Genomic DNA, 24,768 nt, shown 5'->3' with positions numbered 1-24,768 from the left:
GGAGCGGGATGGCTGCGTGGCTGGGCAAGCTGCCCTGCTGTGAGGAAGTGCCCGTGGCTGGGAGGGATGCGTAAGGCAGGAGGGCTGCTGTGGGGCTCGGCTGGTTGGTGAGGGTGTCACTGTGTGGCCAGGGTACCCCGTGCTAAGGAACAAGATCGAGTTCAAGAGGCCGGGACGAGAAGCCAACAAGGACACGTGGAACAAGTTCCTGATGGCTGTCAAGGTGAGCCAGGCACTCATCCCCCCAATGCTGCTAATTAATCATTGTCCCACTGGCAGAGCTACACCAACCCGAGCCTGTTTCATTGTACATCCATTGAATTCATCTCACAGTACCGGGGCACAACACGCCCTGCAGGTGCAGCTCTGCCAGCTCCCAGGTGCCACCAGGGACAAGGCAGCTGTGCTGCCCCAGTGCTGGTGCCAGGGCCACCTCTTTTACCCTGTAGACATCCCACAGCCCTGCGTGCCAAGATGTGCTCAAGTTCCTCAGCCAATGGTGCGGGGGGCTCCCAAGCACCAGCTTCTCCTTCCAGTGAGCCGGACCGGCCTGTTCCTCAGCCTCCTCTGCTTCTACCCTCCAATAAACACCTCTCATCCATTCTGTGCTCCCATTTGTCAGGGGATGCAGCTCCCAGAGCCACGTAGCTCCTGGAGGACAGAGCCGTAGCCTTTCCTCTCACTTCTTTGCTCTTGATATGAGTGCTAACCACGCAGCCTCCACGCTGAGGGGTGAAGCATCACCCTGCAAGCATCCACCCTGAGAATGGGGCAGCGTAAGAATGAAAACCTTTATTTACTCAAGGAAACAACAGAGGTTTACAAAGAAAGGGGCTCTTTGCCTTCTATTCATGGGCCTGCTTCTGAGCACCAGCTCTGCAGGTGGACCACCAGCACCAAGTCCAGCCCCAGCTATTGCCGGGCCTCAGCATTTCTTCCTGCCCCCACCCGGTCCCTCTACCTCTCTACAGCTCTGCATGTAAGAGACTGACACAGCTTTGGGTGCAGCAGGAGGAGCCTTGTGGCCCAGGGAGGGGAAGGGAGGGGGCTCATGAAACACAGCCCCTGCGGGGTGAAGGGTGACCTCTCCCGCTATGTGCACGTCTCAGCCAGCCCCACCAGCAGCTGCCTCTCCTTCGCTGTACCCGGCCTGGCCACCTGGAAGGAAAGAGATCGAGGACTGCAAGGAGTGCTGGGTGCTGGGAGCCCTCAGTCCAGCTGTGAGAGCCCAGGCCTGGCCCACAGCGGTGGTGGGGCAGACAGGGATACCTGTGTGTGCGGTTAGGACATACCTGGCCCTTGCTGTAGCTGCGTGCCCAAGGGCCGATGCCCCGCAGGACCAGGGCTGCCAAAGAGCACCTTCCAGACAGCACAGCTTCTGTGGCTGCCAGCAGCATGGAGGGGAACCAGAGCGCCAGGGCTGTGTCCTGCAGAGCAGAAAGGGGTTGGGGGGCACTTGGGGGGGCACAGACTGCAGCACTCACCAGCACGGAGCTGAGGGGCCCATGCGGACCAACGGGGGTCGGGATGTAGGGAAGAGAAAGAGAACAAAGGCAGAAAATAGAGATAGCAGAAGCGAGAGGGCCGGGCCCACACGTACTCACATAGATGCGCGTGGTGTTGAAGGGGCAGTCGTTGGTGGCTATGGCTGCTCGGGCATCAGCCGGCAGCGCGGGGCTGTTGCAGCCGGTGACCAGGCGCATCCCGCGGCTGTGGATGGTGAGCGCGATGGCCAAGGCCAGCCCCACGCTGCACGCCGTGGACAGCAGGCAGTTCAGCAGCGACACGCTCAGCAGGGCCCAGTGCTGCCAGCATAAGGAGAGCGTGTGAGAGCGGGACCGGCCAGAGCAGGGACGGGGTGAGACGTGGGGTTGGGCACACAGTGGTTCTGCGTGGGGTCACTGGGAACCCTGCAGAGGTTTGTGCCACATAGATTGATGCTGTGCACATCCCCGCCTCTTGGTGGGCTTCAGCCATCCTCCGTGCTGTGCCTCACACTGACCCACAGAACCACAGAACGGCCTGGGTTGAAAAGGACCACAATGAGCATCTGGTTCAAGCCCTGCTGTGTGCAGGGACACCAACCAGCAGCCCAGGCTGCCCAGAGCCACATCCAGCCTGGCCTTGAATGCCTGCAGGGATGGGGCATCCACAGCCTCCTTGGGCAACCTGTTCAGTGCGTCACCACCCTCTGGGGGAAAAACTTCCTCCTGAGCTCCAGCCTGAACCTCCCATCTCAGTTTAAGACCATTCCCCCAATCCCCACGAACCACAGAGGCTCCCCCCACCCCCCGCCCTGTGACTGCACCGTGAGCTGTCAGACTGTGCTGCAGCTTTACCCGTTAGTTGGGACGTTTCTGCCCCAACAAACCAGCCAGGGCCTGGGCTGCTGCCCACCCTTCTCCTGCTGCCCGCCCTTCTCCTGCTGCCCACCCTTCTCCTGCTGCCCACCCTTCTCCTGCTGCCCGCCCTTCTTCTCCGGCACCTGCAGCCCCAGCAGCTGCCGCAGCCCCAGCAGCAGAGGCGGAAGGAGCTGCCGGGTCCAAGGTCCGAGGGAGCGGCTGCCTGCAGCCCCGGGGCACAGCGAGGCGCTCCGAGGTCCCCGCACGGCTCCATCCCCCCCATCTCCCACCGCGCAGCCCCGCACTCACCAGGGCGGCCCGGGAAAGGTTGCGCGACACCAGGATGGCCACGATGCCCACGGCGATGCTCTGCGGGTTACAGATCCTCACTCAACACGACGCCGCAGCCCTTGCCCCGCTCCCACCCACCTGCGGACCCGGCCCGGGGTCCCATCCGCCCCGCACGGCTCTCACCAGCAGCCCGGACACGACGGACACGATGTTGGTCACGGCGTACTCCGGGGTGACGGCGCCTTTGGCCCGAGCGACGTGCCGCAGGACGGAGCCGTGCACGATGGCTCCCAGCACCAGGTTGCTGTGGCCCAGCACGATGAGAGCCAGCCCTGCACGCATCAGGCGCTGCGGTTCGGCCAGGGGTCCCGGCCACCGTCGCCCCGCCCGCCCGCCCGCCATGACCGCTCGGCGCCCGCAGCTGGAGCCGCCCCGAGGCGGAGCCCCGCTCCTCCCCAGCCCCGGAAAGAGGCAGCAGTCCGGTATTTACAAAACAGTTTATTAAAAATAGGAAATGATAGAAATGAGATGCGGGAGCAGCGCCGCGCTCAGCCCCGAAGATGCATAAGATGCAGGCAGGGCCGCCGGCTCGGCCCCAACCAGCACCCCCGGGCTACAAAGGAGACGCAGAGGGAACCGAGAGCCGGAGCAGCCGGCGGCCCGGCAGGGTCCAGGCCGACAGCACGGGGCTCCGGGCTGCCCACACAGCAGCAGGGCGGGAGGGCCAAGCTCGGCTCCGGGATGCTGCAGCAGGGAACACAGCCCAGGGGAGCGCACAGCACGGCCCTGCAGCACAGAGCGACGTGCGGAGCCGCGGGGCTGTGCAAAACAAGTAAACAAAGTGCAGCCAAAGGGGAGCAAAGAGGAGAAGGGCCGGGCTGGAGCTGGATCCCTCCGCACAGGGACGAGGCTGGTGGCTGCTGCCACAGGCGGTTGCAGAGTTGGAGGTGGGAGGGGGGGGGTACAGAGAGGGAACGGGGCTTAAAGGGCTCCCTCTGCTTACCTTTAAATTAAAATAAAAACAAAAAACAACCAAAAAAATCAAAAAAAGAAAATGAAAAAACCAACCAAAAACCATTTGTGTGCTGTGCAAAAAAAATAAAGACACTTGGTACAATCCAAACAGAAGCAATTCCATGCACGTGAACGGGGCTGCAGAACAGCACCCAGCCAGGACCCGGCTCCCCCAGCAGCACCTGGCAAAATCCCAACATAAACAGGGCTGGAAATTAATACTGATGCTCAAAGTCCCCTTTAATAGGCGGGCAGGGAGGATCGCTGCTGGGCCCAGCCACAGCACATGCAGGATGAGCTTCCAAGCACTGCAGCTGGGGGCTTGCTGATGCCCTATGGTGATGGACAGACACAGAAGGGGTCACAGGCAACAAAGCTGCACCGGCCGCCCTGGAGCCAAGGGATGCTACGATGACACCGTCACTGCCGTCAGAGCTCCGTTCCGGGTGTAGTAGAACTTGCTGAATGCCTCTTCAAGTAAACAGGTAAGTCTGCTCTGGTCAGCCTGTGTTTGGGGAACAAGTCAGAGTGAGGGGTGGTGTGAAGCTGAGAGCTTGGTTCAAGCCGGCCTGGGGACGTGGGCAGGAACACGGTGCTACTTCTGCCTCCCCAAGCAGACAAGGACGGGTAAAAGAAAGGAACACTGAGCTGCATCCCGGCTTGGGACTCAGGGCTGCTCACCTCACTGATGAATCCAAGCTGGACCAATTCGGCTGCCAGCTCCTGGATATTATCATCTGCAACACAGGGAAGCGTGTCAATCCCGGGTCCAGGCTGCACCGCTGAGTGCAGTGCACAGGAGTAGAGGAGGAGAGGCACTTACTGGGCTGCAGGTCACAACTCAAGTGTCGATTCAACTTGTCTTCCAGTTTCAGCAGCAGCGTTAACTGCAGGGTAGAGAAACACGGGCAGTTTTACAGGCTGCCACACTACAGGCAGCAGCCAGCACAGCCAGGAATGTTCCCTACCCCCTCTCCCCCACTAGGATGATGGGAATCACCCTCTTCCCTGCCCCTATAGAGCTCCACTGGAGTCTAAGAGGAAAAAAACACACCCAGTTCCATTATTCCCAAGCCCTGCCGGCTCACAACCACACAGAAGGAGCGTCCTGAGGCTGTATCTTATGAGGACAAGCCATAAATGCTGGCTAAGCAGCAGGCCACCTACAGGCACAAGCTGTAGAGGTCACTGTTCATCCCAGAACTGGGTGAGCTTTAAAGGACCCTTCACACCCAAGCTGGGCCTCAGTCTGGCTTTGTGCCCCAAGGACTGCAGCTGTGGCAGCAGCACATCAGCACAGCCCCCCTACACACACACACAGCATGCTCAGCCACAAGCTGGGACCTACATGATGCTTCACTCCCTCCTCTACTGACTCGATGTTGCACTGCATCAGCACCACCTGAAAGAGAAGCAGAGACGCCCCATGAGCCACTGCTGCCCACAGCACGGCTGCATGGGGAGGAATGGAGGTGCTGCGTTCTCACCTTGCGGGTTTCCACCTCCGCTGGCTCCGGAGTTGGGGTTTTTACTGATGGTGGAGCAATGGGAGACTTCACCACCACCTGCTGGGGCTGCTGAGGTCGCGGCATCCCAAAAGCCGTGAGTGGGTAGATACCATTCCTACAAAGAATCCGGATCTGAGGTTTACGCCTCTCCTAAAAAGCACTCCCAGTCTCAGGCACAGTTAAAGAGGTACTTAAAAACAAACACACGCCATTCCAAAACCAAAAGAGAGGACACCAAGAAATGAACTCTCTTACCTGACGTCCTCCAGGAACTTGTCCAGCTCCAACGCTGGAGACTGTGAGAAGCTGGAAGGAAAGAAGCAGTGCGGTGAGAAGCCATTCACAGAACCACGTTAACATCCACTGGAGTCCATTTGGATGCTGTTTCAAATCCCTGTATCCCAGATTGCAGCTCCGTAAGCAGGCAGGGGAAGCACAAAGTGAGACGCGCTCCACTCCTACACCAGCTCACTCCACTCTTCCTACACCAGCTCACAGAAGCCAACAGCAAGGCAACATTTGAAGGGTGCTTTCCTTTAGAGAGCTGTGCAGTGCTGAGCATTATTTGGCAGCTGCTTCCCCTCATTGCTCTCATCAGATCTTCCTACAATTGCTGGCCATGCTGTAGCTGCATTTCCCTTCCCTCAGCCTGGGAGCGAAGCACATCTCAGCTACGTGGGATCTGGTTGTGCAAGTTCTCCTCCCATAGGGCAGAGAGCAGCAAGAGATGGTCCAGCACTCACCCAGTGCCCAGAGCAGAACCCTCTGAGCACACCCAGGGCTACTCACATCATTTTGACTCCTTCCCTGTCGGCGTGGTTGATCTCTGCCAGCACTGCGCTCATGTCGAGGTTTTTGGTCATTTCTTCTAAAGCGTTTTCGGGAATCATATCTATTGAAAAGAATGGAAAGGTAAACCTGAATAAACTGCGTTTCTTTTCTGTGCTAAGAAGAGCGAGGATAAAACCACCCCTAGAGTTGTGGAACTCAGCAAGGCGTTATGGAATACAATATGGCACCGTGGCACTCCGTACTCACGCTGATGCCCAACGATGCAGTGAGCAGCGAGCAGCTTTAGTGATGGCACCTCAAACAATGCCTGATGGAAAAGGAGCTCCCGGGCCGTAGGACGTTTGCCTGGGTCCTGTTCTAGACACTTCTGAATGAACTCCTACGAGACAAAGATGGTATGAGACCACGCACAAGGCCCACAGCTCCATAGGGGTGCTGACCTCTCTGTGCTCACCCTCTGCAAGGGGTCCTCCAGCAGCTGGATGGCACTGTTAATGGCCTCCTGGGGCACGTAAGATGACTCTCCATTACCCTGTATTTCCAGCACTGCCATCTGCAAGCACAAAACAGCACGTTGGACCTCGCTAAGAAGTGATTAAGATCACTGCTGGCCAAGTACGAGATCCTAACAACAAAGTTGATTGGTGTTATTTAAGGTGACGGTTTGTGGAGGCAGAGAGAATAACTGCTTCATTAATATAGCTTGGTTCCAGCACCTCCACTGATTGCCAAGAAGCCCTTCAAACTACGCCAGCGCCTCCTTAGACAGACAGCCTCTCTACTTTGAATTTCATGGTCCATTGGCCTCTAGTTCTGCTTGACAATCCCCATCCTCTAATGAAGCACTAAGTGGATGGCTGCCAGAACCTGGCAGTGCCCTCCTGGCTGCATGAATAGCTCTGTTTTAGGAGCAGAAAAGCACACAACGGCACCCAGAACTCGCTCCAGCCAACACACATCCACAAGTTTCCAACAGGGAAAGGCTGGCAGAAGATTCTAGACAACGTCTGAAGGTTCAGCAAGGCAAAGCGCCTTGGGCTCAGAAAATCAAGAGCTCCCGTAACCAAACTAACACACACCCGTCACCACAGCAACTCCATACAGCCACGTCCTTCCCTTGGATTCATTCTCCCTGTCCCATAGTCAGTGTTCCCAACTCACCTCCAGGGCACACATCCCAAAGGAATAAATATCCACAGCAGTGGTAACATTGGCGACTTCTGTAACATAGAAACAATGATGCTGTCAGTCTCTTCCTGCACCCAAGGGCAGGACGACCTCGGTATCAGGCTGTGACAACCTGCAGCCTGCTCTCCCTCCTGTGCTATCAGAAGGCAAGAGTAGTTGGAGCAATCAAAGGGGCAAATAACACAGAAACTGATACAGGGACATCGCTCATCAAACTTCAAACAGCTGCTTCAAACAAGGAGCCTGGGAGCCTTAGTGAGCCAGGATAACCGATGGCACACCGTACCTCCGTATTCTGGAGCAAAGAAGTGCAGGTTCTTCTGTTCCTCCCGACACGTCTTCACGTGGTTGTTTATCGTGTCTGGTGCCACTAGAAGAAAGGAACAAATGCTCAGGATACGAGAAATCTTAACCCATCCCCACACGTGTGTTAAGGAACGCCCTGTTGAAATGCAAGCCCAGAAAGCACCTCACTTCAATCAGATTTGTAGTGTCTGTTGCAAGCAGCCCAGCTGTACCAGCAGCCCTACGTTATAGATGAGCAGGGCTACTGAGCCCAGAGCCTATTTAGCTTCCAAATGATGAGCTCAGGGCTTCTGTATTTTACACTACTGACCTACCTGCCCTGTATTAGCCCAGTCATAGAATGCCCTGGGTTGAAAAGGACCACAATGACCATCTGGTTTTAACCCCCTGCTGTGTGCAGGGTCACCAACCAGCAGCCCAGGCTGCCCAGAGCCACATCCAGCCTGGCCTTGAATGCCTGCAGGGATGGGGCATCCACAGCCTCCTTGGGCAAAGTCCTTTAAGTGCAGTCAGAAACGTGATGCAGAGCTCTTAACTTTGTCTCAGTTCTCATACAACCCTACTGTAAGGAACCTGTTTTAGCAGGGGGTTGGTCTTAACCCCCAGAGATCCCCTCCAAACCCAACGATTCTGTGACAGTGTTGCAGGACTTCAGCACCGAGAATCATTCAGGTCTTTTCCAGCCAAACCCAACCATCAGCCAGACCCACTGAGTCTTAATGCACAACCTAAACCTTCCCTGGTGCAACCTGAGGCCACTTCATGTCCTAACGCTTGTCAGCTGAGGAAATGAGACCGACACCTCCTCACTGCAACCTGCTTTCAGGTCATCACTGAGCACAGTGAGGTCTCCCCTCCCAGGTTGGAAGAGACCTTCAAGACCCTCAAGCCCAACCAACACTACAATCCCACCACTAAACCACGTCCTTAAGCCCCACAATACAAGAGGTATTCCCAGGAACTATGGTTCCATAGGTCAATATATGAAAGTCTGGGGGGGGGAAAAAAGGAGGTGGCTGTTAATACAGCTTCTGCTATTTCAGAAGCTGGGGCTACTGCATGTCTATCACCTTGGTATATATGCAACCCAGCATAAAGGTATGCTTGAGAAGAGCTTCACCTGTATCAAACATTCATAGCCATAGAAGAGAAGGGTGCAGACTTTAAGATACCTCTGATACAAGCTCTTCTGAACGATTTCCACATCATTTCTACTGCCACCCACTGCCATATAAAGCGATGACTTAATGATGTCAAGAATCAGACGCATGATGGCTAGGGAGAAATCATGATAAGGAAGGCAAACAATGAAGGTCAAAGATGAAAGTCAGACTGCAACGAGTGTGCCTTTGTCAGTCACAAGGAAGGGGAAGGCAGCAAAGGACAGGCTGTAGGACAGGGCCACACACAACTAATAAGTGTGGCAGGGAGTCAGTGAAGCAGAAAATGGATTTTAGGGAAGGATTCAGCCAAATACGGCATCCACAAAGAGCAGATGATAAGAAGAGGCATCAAGTGCGGGAGAAAGCAGAACGAGCAACTTGTCTTTGGCAAACTGAGATGAATCTGACAAGAAAAAATGGATGTGCATCACTACGGGGACACACAGAGCTTGCTGGACTTGTCAGACCCTCGGGGATTAGCTACTGTGAACACCTCTTCATCAGAAAGGCAGTCATAAGGAGCACCAGCCAACAACTCACTTGGTGGCATTACTTCCCAGCTGTCACCGATGTCAAGCTGTAGCAGATGCCCAGTCTCACAGGGACCTGCCTTTTTAAGCACTACATGCTGCAGGAGGCATTTGCTTCTGACAGTTCACACCCACTTGTCCTGCATTCACCCCTTCCTTCTGGCATGTAGGAAGGAATCTGGACAGCTGCCCCTCCTTTCCCTTTGGAAAATAGAGAGGTTGGAGGAGGAACGGAACCACTCAGCCATTGGTTGCACACGTCTAAGTATCCACTGAAGCAGGAATGTTATCCCACTGCTCCAGTGAAGTGCCTGAGTACACAGCACTCCAGATTTCAGCAGGCTTAGGAAGCAAAAGAAAACAAGATGATATCCAGAAGGACCGACTACTAACCTTTCAGGTTAGGCACAGGCTTGCTAAGCAACCCAGGGACAGAGGATATGGCCTTACCTTTGTCACACAGCATCACAGATCTTCAGCTGAATACAAGAGCAGCTGTTTGCAGCTGCAAGGGATGGTGATGGGGCCAGGATGGGAATCAGAATCTGTTATCTTCTCCTTCACTGCTGCAAGAAGCTACCAGGCTATACAGAAAACTGCACTTCACCTTTCACTTCCGTGGTACACTAAGATGACAAATGTGTTTCTATTAGGGAGGACACAACCCAGAGCAGATGGGAACAATGGCACCTCTTGACCTGCTGGTAGCAGTCCTCTTAATGCAGCCCAGGATACCATAGGCCTTCTTAACTGCAAGAGTGCCATCACATGGATGCAGGAAATATCATCCACCTCTTGAGTAAAAAAAGCATTTGGGGTTTTAAAAGGTTATGTCTGACTATATCCAATTCATGGAGGTAGAAAGTGAAAGCTGGAAGAACAGAAAACGCGGAACAGTAGGCACAGAGCTGATAAGGAAGGTCTAGAAGATGAATACCTCTGAAGCAGGTCCTTAAAGGCTTATTAGCACTCTATCTGAAGAAGTGTGTGGACTTTCCTAAACTGCTTTCAAAGGGCTCCAGAAGGAAGCTATGTGCAACTGTTGTACCCGTACTACAATGAGTCAACAAAGACCAGACTGACTATAGAAGCCTATCTGACAGACATCTCCTTTCCATCACTGCTGACTGATATGCTCCCAACCATTCAGCAGAAACAAGCTCTAACAACCCTGATGGCAAAAATAATACTCCCTTGGGATGTAAGTACAGATATCTATTGAACGGGGTTATAAATTTCAGCACTCAAATCCTTCTCTAGTCTCTGCAGCCCAACACCCTCCTCACACACCCAGGTTTCTCCAAGAATCAGAGCTCTCCCTGGGGAAAGCAATAGGGAACCTCGTGTCACAACCAGGGGCTCGTTTGGGTGGCAGATCTCTGGCCACCACGAGCCAGACATCTCAGTGAAACATCTGTCTTAAAAACAAAACAGCTAAGGAGTTAGAACTACAAGCAAGCAGTTGGATATCCAAGCACAAAGCAAAGGCTAGCCCAGGTTGGGTGCTCAGCCAAGTCTAGCGGAGCAGTAGCAGGAAACAGCCTAATGTTGGTGGCAAGTTCAGCCAGGAGAGCTCAGAAGAATGCATCCCATTGGCTTGACATGCAGGAGCCAGCATGCACTAGGATCCATCGACTAGCAGCTAAGAACGAGGAGAGGAAGAGAACCAACAACCAGGAGACTTCACAAAGGGCAGTGCTCCCTCTCTGTAAGGCTCGGGGTGAGAGGAACTGTTTCCATCCCAGCACAAAGCACACGGTCTCAAAGTAGGAGACACCTCAACCAAACAGTTTGACACGTCAGCCTTATAGCAAGGGAACACTTTCTTTATAAAGAAAGTATAACGTGTGTGCGCGCATGTGTAGGACAAATATATATATATATACATATATACACGCATATATAAATATATATATACACACACACAAGTCATGTACATTACATATAGAGTGGCAGTCACATCACAGGAGCGGAGAAGTTTGCTCACCATTAGCAAATATCCTATGAAAGACTGTTGGTAACAGAGCAGCCCGTGAGCGGGGAGTAAAACAAGATAGAAGTCAATGAGTTGATGAAACAGCAAGCACTTCACATTGATACAGACAGCTAGGTCAGAGTCATTGCAAAACACAGACAGCTCCTGTCAAGTAGGAAATCACAGCTAAGGTAAAGAAGTCGGAAGTTCTGTTGTTTCTGTGGGTGCTCTCCTGCCCCTGTCCGCCTGTTCCTGGCTCTTACACTCCCAATGATAGGAGACGTGGCTCAGCAGCGGTAACGCGAGCAAAAAGCAGCATCAGACATCCTGCCCAAACACACACTTGTTCCCCAGCACTCAGTGCTTTTGCCCTGTTGCAGTGAAACACCCTGCAGTGTGCTCCCTTCACAGGTCCAATGGCTGGGCTAGCAAGGTTTGTACAGATGCAATACGGTCCTTCACGTGGATCCCATGGGAGAGCGCAGAGAAAGCAACGCATCTCACAAGGAATACTTTCATCTGATCACAGCTCAAGAAAGAATCATAAAATCATAGAATGGTTGGGTTGGAAGGGACCTCAAGGATCGTGAAGCTCCAACCCCCTGCCATAGGCAGAGCTGCCAACCTCCACATCTAACACCAGCCCAGGCTGCCCAGGGCCCCATCCAACCTGGCCTTGAACACCTCCAGGGATGGATGGGGCATCCACAGCCTCTCTGGGCAGCTGTTCCAGCACCTCACCACTCTCATAGTAAAGAACTTTGCCCTGACATCCAACCTAAATCTTCCCTCCTTCAACTTAAAACCACTTCCCCTTGTCCTGCTGTTGTCTACCCTTTCTAACAGTTGACTCCTCTCCTGTTTATAGGCTCCCTTTAGGTACTGGAAGGCTGCAATGAGGTCACCCCACAGCCTTCTCTTCTCCAAGCTGAATAAGCCCAGCTCCCTCAGCCTGTCTTTGTAGGGGAGGTGCTCCAGATCATCTTTGTGGCCCTCCTCTGGCCCCTCTCCAACAGCTCCCTGTCTCTCTTGTATTGGGAGCCCCAGAAAGCATTCCTATCCCCAGAACACCAGTGACAGGATCTTCCTCATCCCCATCACGAGCCCTCAAAGGCACTCTGCTCATTTAAGGCTTTCTCCTTAACTCTACTAACCTTGCACTTCAGGCTGCTGAGAAGAAATAGTCTGTAAACAAATGGCTCATTGATGGCTTTGCATTAAGCAGTACGAGACATCCTCTCTCTTTCCAACTCTCTTTACTCCACAGATGACAAATATTTCAGTCCTACCCCCACAACTCCACGTGCCTCACTCCTAAAATCAATCTTCTCTTCCTCTTTACAAGGCACAGGTGGCATCCCAATAGGAACCCGTGCTTCTGCAATCTGACGTAGCAGCAGGATGTGATAGAAGTGCTACAGGAGAGCAAGTACCACGCATTTGTAAGGCAACTACTTGCTGCCATCGCTCTTCTGGTACTCCTTCACCTAGCAGAGGGGTGAGCGTTCTGTGGGATTCACCTGGCAGCTGCCTTGCCCCACATTTCTGCCCACAACCAGCTTTGTGAAAAGCAAAGGGATGGAGAGCTTTCAGAAGTCCTCAGTGCTGCTGGGGACAGAGGCAGCATTAAAGAGAAGATCATAGTGATCTGAATGACATACTGAATCACTGCTTCCTTTAAATCCACGAGGATTACTGCCCCACTTCTTATAAGCACACATAGAACTCTTCAGATATCAACCAGCTCTGAGAAGTAATTACATGAAGCAATAAAGATGGGCTTAATGTTGTCGGTGACCCCACAGCAACACTCTCTAAGGTCTGAACGTGGAAACAGCCTGTCTGGTTACTGCACAGCCAGCAGGGATAGAGAGTCACAAGCATCCGATGACAAGAGTTCTGCCTTTTGAAGCTTGGTGTGTACTACAGGAATAGGAATACATTCTGCAGCACTGCCAACTTCAACTGCAGCCTATGCTGGAATTGTAGTCATTACACTTTGAGGATTGTCTTCTGATCACAAGATCACAAGTGCTCACTTCATTTATTTTCTCCTTAAGTTTAAGAAAGGATCAAATCTCCTACATAATTCATTTCTGACCACAGAATGAATAGGGCAGTCTGCAATTGTGGAGTTAAACCAGCTGGGGCTGGGATAGAGTTGATTTTCTTCAGAGTGAGTGACACGGTTCCGTGCCTGGGATTTGAGGCTGTGACAGAACTGACGGCACACCAATGTTTTAGCTATCACTGAAAAGCACTAACACAGAGACGAGGCCTTTTCTTTCTCTCCTGCTACCCCACCAGCAAGTGGCCGGAGTACCTCAGAAACTGATGTGGGCATAGTGAGAACAGTTGATCTCAACTGACCAAAGGGATATTTCATGCCATATGACATCATGCTGAGCAATAAAAGCTGAGACGAGGAAGGTGAGCACAGGAGACACTCAGAGTTATGGCATTTGTCTTCCCAAGCAGCTGTTACGTGCCCTGCTTTTCTGCAAGTGGCTGAGCATCTGCATGCTGGTAAGTAGCAAATCACAGAATCATTTGAGTTGGAAGGGAACTTCAAGGCTGCCTGATCCAAGTCCCCTGCACTGAGCAGGGACATCTAACAGCTCCACCAGGTGCTCAGAGCCACATCCAGCCTGACCTTGGTTGTCTGCAGGGCCATCCATCACCTCTTTGAGCAACCTGTGCCAGCACTTTGCAACCCTTACTGTAAAAAAGGTTTTCCTTATACCCAGTCTACTACTAGTCCAGAAGTGATTGAGTTCCTTGTTTCTGCTTCCTGAGGAGTAACAAGGAGTCCTGCTGAGGACGCAGCTGCTACAGCATACAGACACCCCCTGCTCCTTGAAAGAGGCACATCAGTCCCACTGCCTCTGTTCCTTCCACCATGAAACAAAGCTGATAAATTGAAAGAGTAGGCAACTGTGTCACCACTGAGGTGTGTGACCTACACTCAAAGAACCACCTTTCTCGACAGCCTCTGAGTGGCACTGCTGACAGTTGGAGTGCCCCTGAGAATACACATGCTCATGATCTGCAGAACTACCCTCTGCTAAAGCCTCAGCTCCGGATACCAATTGAAGGTGGTTTGCTTCTATGGACAAAGCATTGGCTACCAGTCAGAAAGATTCTAGCTAGTATAATATTTTCAAACTCAAGCAGAAAGAAAAGGATCTCTTACATGCTCCTTGAATAGAACCTGCAATAGGTTTCCCATAGGAGGCCTGAATCTAATGCCAGAGAGCCAGCTGCCTGCCAGCAGCCAGGTATGAGTTATGTACAACTCTTGGCAACTCCTCCTACCTGGACAACTTCAGAAAAAGATAAAGTGAAGCCCACAATGAGATCAGTCTGCATGAAGAGCAAGATGTTCACCAGTTTACAGGCAGATAGCTGAGGGTACTTCCTGTCCTGGCTCACCCTCCCTGGGTAGGAGTACACATCAGAGAACAAAGACCTCAATTCTGTAACGAAGAGACAACATAAGAGCTCTTCGGTGGAAAGAAAAGGCTACAGAGGTTTACAGTTTATGAAGAGTGTATTTTAGATGACAGGTAAAGCATTCTTTCCTGTGGAGGGTAAGTGCCCACCCCTCAGGGTTAAGAGCACTCACAACAGTCAGACTGCTGTTGCTTGGAAGGGTATGTCAAGGTACCAGAGAACGTATCTGAACTGCAAGCATTTTTGGAGACACAAGAATAGCAACAAATGGAAAAAATAAAATAAAACTGAACAAGCAAGGATGCACTGCTAGCAAAACCGTATCTTTGGCACAAGCCTGAACGGGACATGTCTTTGCCATACAGGCACAATGTGAGCTAGCAACCTCAAGTTCAAGCTAAAGCAAGTGATGTTGGGTGAGGGTGTCAAGACTAGCAGCTTGCTGAAGACAAGAGCCTATAGCTTTGATGCACTGGCTGGTACAAGAAGCTCTCAGCAGACGCAGCTCTCCAGACGGCTCTCAGTGCTTCCCAACACAAACTCCGTGTGTATTAACCAATAAATAAATAAATACATAAAATTGCAGAGCTGATGAATCCAAGTATAGTGCACATACAAAACTTGAAAGCTGCAACATCTTTTCTGAGATCAGACCCTTGAAATTGAAAACTGGGAGGGGTGGGGGGCAAACATGGGAAACTGTACTCAGTATCAGCCCTTCCTATGCCTAAAGGTGGTGCAGCCAAGGGTGAATTTGACTGCCAGTCCCCAGCCCAAATGATGCAGAGGTGGAGGAACATGTACACACATGCCTATCATGCCAGATGGAATTGAAAGGATTAGATGCCCTGTTCTGATTGAGCAGTTTGCCCCATAGGCAAGGGGTACCTCCAAAAAGCCTTACCTGACCCAATTTTGATCAGTCCGTTGTGCTGAATGAAGATGGTGTCGCAGGTCAGGTTGCCGTGGATGATTGGAGGGTCACAGGAATGGAGGTAGCTGGATATTCAAAAAGAACAGTGGTCAGGAAACAATCCCAGACTGAGGCAAGAATCCCCTCCCCTCATCCCTTCCCTGGAAGAAAACAGGGATGCAAAGGATAACATGCCAAGGATAGCAGGGAGGTACAATTCTGTGATGGCACATCAGTATTTAGGCTAGGATTGAACAACAACTTCCAAAACCGGGGGCAGAGGGGAAAGAAAGCAAGCTGCTTCTGACCTGATCTTACAAAATCCAGGATACCAGATCTGCATTATCCACCTGGTTACTGCTAGGTGAGTGCTAAAAGGGCTAAGATACAGTTGAGGATGGTCTCATATTTCACTCTACACAATTAAAGCCTGTCAGCTCCCCAAAGTTTATTACAATGCCAGATATTCCTCAGCAGCTACACGAAAACAGAACTTTCTCTATGGAGGGGGAGTCTTACTCTGACATAAAGGTTATCATTTTTTTCAAGGCTGTTTTTAGCCACACACCAGATCTGGCTCACATAGGGAAGACTCTAAGACAAAACAAACCTCCATATTTTATTCAACCAGACTGCATGAGGGTAGCTGCAGATCTGCACCACTGAGATGTGTACAGATTCATATATACTGCTAACAATACGACACCACAATAATTACAAATACATTGCATGGCTGTAGGGCTGCAGGCTGCCAAGTTGAAGAAAATTTTCTACAGTCCATTCACATAACATTTAATTTCTTTAAGACTTCTTTGCAACATCTTCTTGACAGTGGTTTGGGGCCAGGTTATAAAGCTGGATACTTGGGAAAGCTCCCTGATGCCTAGCTTGCATACTCACCACACCAGTCACAATTGCTGGGATCCAAAACTTACATTGCACCTGTTTCTTTTTTATAGAAGCTTTAGTATTATCTAACTGATCTGGCTGGATGGGGCCCTGGGCAACCTGATCTCATGGGTGGCAACCCTGCCCACAGCAGGGCTTGGAAATGGCTTTAAGGGCTCTTCCAGCCTAAGCCATTCTATGAACTGCACAGTCTCTGGCATGTCTCTGATCCTCCTCTGTTGTAGGGAGTGCAGTTGACCCTGTGCAGAGTCAGACTGGGGTAAGAATCAGGCTGGGCAACCAGAAATGCTCTCCTGGCTCCATTCAGTGAAGTCTGCTTGCATTTAACAGCACATGTATTTAAATCTTTTACTATCCTAGCACAAGAAATGCTACAGTTAAACAGATAGCTAGACCTTGAGATCAGCAACTCACATACCTGAGAGCAGAAAGGATCTGGGTACACCATCGCTTCCAGGCCTACAGAAAAGAACAAGGAGGATAGAAGTCATTCAAGGAAGAAGAACTAATCCATACTTCTGTGATTCAGAGCCCACTCACATGGAAGATTATACCCTCCATTCAGTGATAGCTTCTAACCAACAAAGGTGTGAAGGAAGTAAAGACTGTAAGGATCAGTGCTCTCACACTCTGTTTAGTTCATATGCCCTCCCTCCTACAACTCCTCTTGAACAGACCACCTCCCTCTTTCCTGCACGCACACATGGAAATAGGACAAGCTGTCACACCATTCAGACAAAGCTGCAGAAGTGCAAGGAAACAAAGTAAGCAGCATAGAAAAAACATCCCAGAACACCTGCAAACAAACTAGTTTACAACAACAAGAAAGAATGCCAGCAATGCGTTATCACCAGGTTTCTTTCTCATTAGGAACCTTTGCTGAAAGGCCTTTTGGAAGCTGAAGGCAGCAAGTGAAAATATACATAGAGGAAAAAACAGGTTACCTTTTCATTCATAGTTTTGTGGTTTTTCTTTGTCTTCTTCAGAAACTGTTTCAAGCTCCCTGAAGACATATATTCAGTGATGAAGATTACCTGCAGGGAAGCATAAGGTATTATCTTCTGCTTCACCAATTGCCTACAGAATACACAGCAAGAAAACCCAACAGGCTGCTTGTTTTACTTACTCTGGCTTTATTCTCCTTCACATCAGCCCAGTATTTGTGAAACTTTACGATGTTCAGATGTTCCAACTGAATTAAGTTGTCAAACACTGCTTTAACTTTCTCCTGTGACATAAAGACAAAGCCACGTTACACTAGTGACCACGTTGGCCTACACTTTACCTTCTTCTTGGGTCTGAGACCCCAGAAACGAGGCAATACACTTTAAGTTTCTATGCCAAGAACAAATAGCGTCTGAGTTCATCTTACATTGCCTTGTTTGATCACCAAGACTAAGCCAATAGATCTGCTACATTTTCTGCAGAGGTCAGACTTAAGCTGAATGTGCTACATTTAAACAGCACAGCTCTCCATACTGGAGGAGTTACTGATCCAGCCAACAACCCACATGAACCAATGTCCAAAACTCCACCCTGATGGAAAGCACGTCACCCTGATGAAACATACATTAACTGTACAGGTGATGGAGCAATGGAATAGGTTGCCAAGAAAGGAAGCTGACTGCTCTTCCTCATAGAACTTCAGAAGCCCCATGGACACGGTCCTGGGCAATCAGTTGTAGGTATCCCTGCTTGAGCAGTGGGGTGCAACTGCATGACCCAACATGACCTCCAGAGATTTGTTCCAACCTCAACCACTCTGATTCTGTGGCGTTTCCCATATCGTGTTGGGTCAACGTACCTCCTGAAGTTTGAAGTTCTTCCGCTCAGAAAACTGAACCTCATTCCAAACAACTTCCACGCCTTCCTCTGTATCCATAGCCAGGTAGGCACTATCAATGCCTGGCACATTGCGCTGATTCACCTGAATGGGAGAGAAACAGATACAAGTTAGCAGGTTAGATCATCATTTCACATCCTTCACTTGAAGTATTACGAACTTTGTTAATTACCCGTCAATTATATTAGCAATACACCATCAGCTGGCTTACCTAACTTCCAGCTGATCTGACTCTCCCCTTGAGGTAAAAGTCAACACAGATTCAGTTTGTTTCCAGCCTCACTAGATATCCTACCACCAACCGTTTGCTGGAAACCTCTCACAGTATTCAAAGGCTTCTTCACAAACCCATCCCTCCTGGCAGCCACTTTTACATGATCCAATTTCCAATTTACTTTCAACTAGTGAGCTGATCCACCAGCTGATCTCGAGTTCCTAATCCAACTCATGACCCAAAGGACTAACAAACCAACAGACCACGCACACACAAGAACTGTAAGCAAAGAAAGGAGCCCATTAAAGCATTAAGCTTGCTTTTGTGCAGACTTCTAACGGTGATGGTGTAATTTGACAACTTCAACCAACCAATATAGGCTGGTTTCTTTGGAGATCTTCCAAGGGAATCAGAAGAGGCCTAACAACGTTCAACATTCTCAAACTCCAGATGACATCCAGGAGCAATAATTGACCACAAGAACGGTACAGTTGGAACAATACAGATCGCTCAGTGAACTGGGCCATAAACTGTGATGCAATGGCGTGATGTAGATAGGAGTAAAGAATATAGTTCATAATTATGTAAGGACTGTTATGTTCCACTGTCAAATAAAAGGTGGGGTCATGGGTGACATGGGTTAGCGAACATGGTGGTGATGGATCACAGTTGGACTTGACGATCTCAGGGGCCTCTTCCTATTTTAATGATACTACGAATGCTGAAAGATTGAAGACTGTAAGAATAAAATTCAATATTTAGTGGAAGAAAACTCTCAGGCATGACAACAGCGTATCAAGTTCACTATGTGTTCCTCAATAGTTGAATGCCCAAAGGCTTTAACTTTAGGAAGCTTAAGACCCCAGTCAACACAAAGCTAGTATTGCAGCAACAAGATACTGCCATGACTCCAACACCAAATACCCGTGCGTGCCTCAATATTCTCTTATTTTGTTATATTCACTGCCTACACAGAGCTTCTGACTACTGGATTAATTACTGTAGCCCTCAAGTATTGATAACTACTCAAAATCTGCCTCAATAAGGCGGGCAGCGGAACTTAATGTAACTTCTGTTCTGGGCACCTTATCTAGAGCAAATCACTTTTATGACTCATAGGCATCACATTCCAGGGCATCACCTATGACTCACGACACCAAACCCGTATGACATCACTGAGGATAATCCTCAGTGCAAGCTTAACGAGTTAGAAGCAACAAGGCAGTTAATAATGTTGTAGGCAGACGTAGCTGTAGGAATATAAAGTTCAACTTCTCTACAAACTTAGCCAAGCAAGCAGAAATAAAAAGGCTAAATACAAGATGGTGTCTTCCATGAGTTGCTCTGAAGGCTACGGAGTGCATGGACATTAACACTGGATGAAGGGGATGGAAGTTCTCTCCCTGCAAGATTTGTCAAGTAACTAAATACTACTTTAACCTGTTCAATTTTCAGCAGCCTTCTCATGACCCAAACCAAAGACAAGTGCTTGTGAACTACACCGGTGAAACAACAAGACCTGCTCAAGCACAATATATGTCCTATCAGATCTTAAAGCAATGACATACTGCCTTTGGGCACAGGGGGTGTGATGCGCTCCCTACTTTCTCTCAACTACACTGAATCAGCTATCTATCCTTCTATATATAGATATAGCTATCTATATCCTATAGTGATATCCTACCTATCACCCTACAGGTAGGAAAGGTGAAAAACAACAGATTTGTTACCATTGGTTTTAAAGAGAGCAAACCCTAACCTGTTCAAGGAGTGAGTTAGTAGGGTCCCCTGGCAATCTGCCTCCAAGGGCTGAGAGGTCCACGAGACTTGGTTACTTCTTCAGAATCACCTTAGAAAAGCACAGAGGTAGGCAGCCCCACTGCATCCTGAATCAAGCATGAGCAGAGTAAGACCAGCTTGGCTGAACAGGGAAGGAAGAAGCATTTAATGACTCTTTTGCCTCAGTCTTTAATGATAAGCTTTGGGTTGCCCGGTCCTGCAACAAGTTGGAGGACTTCAACATAGAGAACAAGGACTTTCCAATCTTTGACATCAAAATGTAAGGAACCGGTTGTGTCAGTTGAGCACATATATAAGTCCATTGGTCCTGAATGTATTCATCTGAGAGTGCTGAGGGAGGTAGCAGGTGTCATAGCCAAACTCCTCTCAGTGATCTACCAAAGGTCTTGGGAGGATGCACCGATTGGAAACTAACCAGACCTGTAAGTTTAACTTCAGTACTTGGAGAATTTGTGGAGAAGATGAACCTGAGCTCTACTGAAAGGCACGTAAAGGATGGTGCAATCAGTGTGGACTCACAAGAAGAAACTCCTGTCGCACGAATCATCCCATGGTAAGACTACCTCCTGGGTGGACAAAGGGAAGATGATGGGTGTAGTTTCCCTGGATTTCAGCGAGGCTTTTAATCCCTGTCCTGGAGGAATTCATTTGCACAAACCACCCGGCTGTGAGATGAACACTGGGTGCAGAACTGGCTGAACAGGAGGGCTCAAAGGGCAGACACGGCAGCCCTGGAGCTTAATTTGGAGGCTGGGTATTTTTATTAAAGTTCTGTACTAACAGATTTCCAGACATTCATGTCTGCAGCAGAATTCAGAACCGTAACCATTGATTTCAAATGGGAAGGGTATCGACTCCAAGCTATTCAAAAGATAAACAACTACTTCAATGATCAGAACCACCACAATAGAGGGAGGAACCCAGACAAACTAGTCAATGGCGAGTGCAACACTGAACCCAAGGCCTTGCATGGCTGGAAAGGTGAGCAATGAAGTCATCACCCATCAGCAAATCCACCTAAGCAGTCCAGTGGGAGAAACATCTTGAGCAATAAGCTCCCTACTCTCTCTACAGCACAGATCTGAACAGAGCAAGGCTGTGGTGCTGCCAATAAGCTACATGGGATGCGTTTTATTCTGTTTTTTACAAGAGCTCTTTCAAGAATGCAAAGCAAACCCTAGACCTTAGTCATGGGCAGCTGGAGTGTAACTAGCACAACTAACCACCCAGGAAAGCTGGGAAAGCAGCAGACAGCTGCTCTGGCTGTGCCTGCTCTCCCCCACTGAGGCAGCATAAAGGCTGAGAGGTGCTGCAGGCTGATGAGGCACTGAGAAAGCTGCCAGCTGTCAGTTACAGTCAATAAGCAAGAACACAATGGCTCTGTAGACAACAGGCCCCAGACAAAGGCACAGTTCCCTCTACTTTCTGCAGTGCCTCTGTTCTCATTCAAGCATATCTCAAAGGTTCACTCCTTCCAGGGCATCCTTAAATGAGGCAAAAAAAAAGTGTTAAAGGGCTGCACATACAATCCCAATGGTCAAGTATATAACATAACAACTACAGCATGGCAGCTGTTTTATTACCATCAGCTGGAAAAAGGATCCACTGCCAAAGCTAATCATAAAGCTGGCAGCCCTCCTCATACCAACTTGAAGATCTCTACTACCCTTCCTCTCTCCAATAGCAAAGGCAAAGCTCAGAGCACCTGAAATGCCACCTTTCTGAGGACCGTGCCTCACTTTCCATTGTAAAGAAACTCAGTACAGTGGGCTCAATAGTGACGAGCTGTTGGTTGGACTTGATGACCTTACAGGTCTTTTCCAACCTCAATGATACTATGACAGTAAAGACACTGCTGTTGCCTATATTAACTTTCAACAAGATACAATGAAGAAGCAGCAAGAAAGAAACACTAACCTCATAGCTGCCCACAGGAACAACCTGCACTGCCTTAAATACTGGTCCTCACGTTTTGCAGATGATCTGACATCCATGTGGAATTTCTTCCAGAACCCATCAGCCTCTGCTGCTCCTTCTACAACTCCATTAAGCACTCCAGCCCTGGAAGTGCCCAAGGTCAGGCTAGATGAGATCCTGGGCAGCCTAAAGCTGGAAGGGACACCCAACCCACAGCAGAAGGTTGGAACTGGATGATCAAAAAAAGGTCCTTTCCAACCCAAGCCATTCTATGATTGTGTGCAGTTCTGAGCTCCACAACATGAAGAGGCTCCTAAAGTCCTGCAGTGTGCCTGCAGGAGGGCACAGAGCTGGCAGCAGGGCTGGGAGGAGAGGGGTCTATCTGAAGGAAAGGAGGCCCAGAGGCAGCTATGCACTAAGTGTGCAACAGAACGAACAGCCCCCCATCAGCACAGCCTCGTTTGCTCACCCTGGACACGACCCCAGCGCACCAGAAAGCCCGAACTGCCATGTGATGGCACCATTGTGCTAGAACAAAGACAGAATGAATAGCGGCAGAGCTGGGAAAGCTTCCAGCGTGAAACAGGCGGTGTTCGAACAACTTCTGCCTGACCGCTCGAGTACAAGGCCCCGTTCCGCAGGGCCCGCACCGCCCCCACCGCCCGGCACGGCGCAGGCCGCGGGGACACCGAGCAGCGCCAACCGGAAGCGGCTGAGCAGGGGGGCGGGACCGCACGCAGCCAATGGGAACGCCGAACAGCGCTATTCGGAAGCGGCTGGGAAGGGGGCGGGGAAGCGAGCAACCAATGGGAGCTCCCGCAGATGATGTAATGCTCCTACTCCACAAAGCATTGGCTGGAGGAGTTGTCACTCCGGGGCCGCTCCCGGCTCCGAAGGCCGCGGCCTGCCGGGAGGGGCTCCTTCCACGCGCGAGGGACTGGAAAAGCCCATAGGGAGCTTTCCCGAAGGGAGGAGAACCGAGAGGCCACACGGGCCGCCCTCTGCACGTATCGTCACGTTGCTCTGCTCCTGGCAGCACCCAGAGAGCAAGGACACTGCTGGGATCACAAGCAGCGTTGCATCACGGCGGGAGGGGAGGCCACAGCATTCCTTCCCTATGGAGTAACCCCGCTGGCCAGGGGCAGTGAGTAAGAGGAGCCTGCAATGGGCACACAGAGCGGGTTAAGCAGAGCTGGCTGCTCAGTCCCACTGACAGCCCTCATAGGGACAGGGCAGGTTGTCATAAGGAACGTGCTCCAAAGAACAGAATTCGAGTCTCCCATAGAAGTTAAGACACATTGGAATAGGTGAACAAATACAAGACGGCCTTCAAATAAGTAAAGGGAAGGAGGTGCAGGGAATCTTTAACCTTATTTTGACCTCCAGATTTACATCAGAACAAGCGACTCTTTCACCACCACCGGAGCTGGCATTGCTCTATGAATGTATCTGTTAACGCAGGCATCATTGCTTTCAGTTGGCCCAGTAAGGCAACATCAGCACAATGGGGTCCGATTTCCTCAGCCACAAAGCTTGCCCGAGCACGGCAGGTTTTACCAAGGCAACACGAAGCAGAAAGCAACGTCTGGAGGCAGCCCCTTGAGAGCACACTGAGAGCTCTGAAAGAGTAAGATCTAATCTGCTGCTGCCATTGTACACCGCGGTCCCAATCCGCGTGCTGAGAAAAGAATGCAAATCAAACCACAAGAGCCTGCAAGCACCGGCCACGCTTTGTCCTCACTGAAGGCTTCAAAGCAAACCCAAACGTACGACTCAAAAAGCTGATGAGGCTGCGCAACGTAACAGCAAAGATACCAACCGTTCGGAAGTGCCCCCAGTGCTACGGCAGGAGAGCAGGCGGACCTCAAGCCACCGCACAGCCCAGAAAGGCCGTTCCCGGCCCCACACAAACAGCTGCGGTGCCCGCCCAGCCCCGGCCGCCAGCACTGACCTCCTCACGCCGCTTCTGCCAGCGGCCGCACGGCGACTCCTCGAGGATCTCGGACTCGTCCTCGCTCTCTTCTTCTTCTTCCTCCTCCTCCGGGGGAGCCGCGGAAGTCACGGGCGCGGACACCGAGGTCAACCCCGGCCCCGACGAAGCGGACTCCGGCTTCGGGTCGGAGCCGCCGCTCGGCGCCTGTTTGGCCTCGCCCTCCGACATGCTGCGTCGCACCACCTGCGGGCGGGACGCGGCGTCAGGCCTCGGTCACAGCAGGCCCTCACAGCAGGCCCAGAGAGCCGGACCGGGCCGCAGCAGCCAACTGAAGCTGCGGCCCAACCCTACGGCAGGTACCGGCTCCTCGCTGGGCGCGGCCCGAGCCGCAGGATGCCGCAGTGATGCCGTTAAGCGCCGAGCGCGGACCGCGCCTGCCGGGCTCAGCCGGCACCTCCCGCTCCCCAAACGCGGAGCCGCTCCGCCGACGGCCGCCGCCAACCGCCGCGCTGCGTAACGCGCCGTCAGAGGCGGAGCCGCCCGCTCGCCAGCCAATCAGAACGCGGATACTGACCTGCGTCCTGCGCGGATTGGTCGGTGGGCGGGGCTCGGGGAACGAGGCGCGATAGAGGGCGCCCGCGCACCTGTGTGGCAGGATGGGGCGGGAGCGGGGAGCT

The 24,768-nt window shown here is 51.2% G+C and overlaps 3 protein-coding genes across 6 annotated transcripts in view; 1 reads left to right on the top strand and 2 right to left on the bottom strand.

Annotated features, from left to right (window-relative positions):
- The window catches only part of IFT172 (intraflagellar transport 172), a 29,509-nt gene extending 28,908 nt beyond the window's left edge, over positions 1-601 (top strand). The window contains exons 47-48 of one of the 2 annotated variants that reach the window (XM_072331198.1): positions 148-223; positions 450-601. In XM_072331198.1, the coding sequence (XP_072187299.1) occupies positions 148-212 (65 nt within the window). In that variant the 3' untranslated portion in view covers positions 213-223; positions 450-601. Of the gene's footprint in view, positions 1-131; positions 224-449 lie in introns of both variants that reach the window. The other variant, XM_072331197.1, reaches the window with a different exon arrangement.
- Positions 602-769: 168 nt separating this feature from the next.
- On the bottom strand, positions 770-3,059 carry KRTCAP3 (keratinocyte associated protein 3). 2 transcript variants are annotated; one of them, XM_072331202.1, is made up of 5 exons: positions 2,817-3,059; positions 2,652-2,711; positions 1,605-1,805; positions 1,293-1,427; positions 773-1,158 (listed from the first exon to the last, which is right to left on the bottom strand). In XM_072331202.1, the coding sequence occupies exons 1-5, from the start codon at positions 3,033-3,035 to the stop codon at positions 1,093-1,095; spliced, it is 681 nt and encodes a 226-aa protein (XP_072187303.1). In that variant the 5' UTR covers positions 3,036-3,059; the 3' UTR covers positions 773-1,092. The 2 variants fall into 2 exon arrangements, with proteins under 2 accessions (XP_072187304.1, XP_072187303.1); XM_072331203.1 differs by lacking the exon at positions 2,652-2,711 and having other exon boundaries at positions 770-1,158.
- Positions 3,060-3,116: 57 nt separating this feature from the next.
- Positions 3,117-24,465, bottom strand: NRBP1 (nuclear receptor binding protein 1). Of its 2 annotated transcripts, XM_072331199.1 has the most exons (18): positions 24,110-24,465; positions 18,189-18,311; positions 17,511-17,612; positions 17,329-17,418; positions 16,803-16,843; positions 15,467-15,561; positions 11,122-11,145; positions 7,422-7,505; positions 7,109-7,167; positions 6,402-6,500; positions 6,194-6,326; positions 5,945-6,047; positions 5,411-5,461; positions 5,135-5,270; positions 4,996-5,049; positions 4,471-4,534; positions 4,329-4,384; positions 3,117-4,152 (listed from the first exon to the last, which is right to left on the bottom strand). In XM_072331199.1, the coding sequence occupies exons 1-18, from the start codon at positions 24,317-24,319 to the stop codon at positions 4,054-4,056; spliced, it is 1,623 nt and encodes a 540-aa protein (XP_072187300.1). In that variant the 5' UTR covers positions 24,320-24,465; the 3' UTR covers positions 3,117-4,053. The 2 variants fall into 2 exon arrangements, with proteins under 2 accessions (XP_072187300.1, XP_072187301.1); XM_072331200.1 differs by lacking the exon at positions 11,122-11,145.
- Between the last annotated feature and the right edge of the window lie 303 nt (positions 24,466-24,768).

The sequence above is a fragment of the Excalfactoria chinensis genome, chromosome 3 (assembly GCF_039878825.1).
Source record: "Excalfactoria chinensis isolate bCotChi1 chromosome 3, bCotChi1.hap2, whole genome shotgun sequence".
NCBI classification, from domain to species: domain Eukaryota; kingdom Metazoa; phylum Chordata; class Aves; order Galliformes; family Phasianidae; genus Excalfactoria; species Excalfactoria chinensis.
Note: the sequence above shows the minus strand (reverse complement) of the source record. Positions and strands in the feature narration are given on the sequence as shown.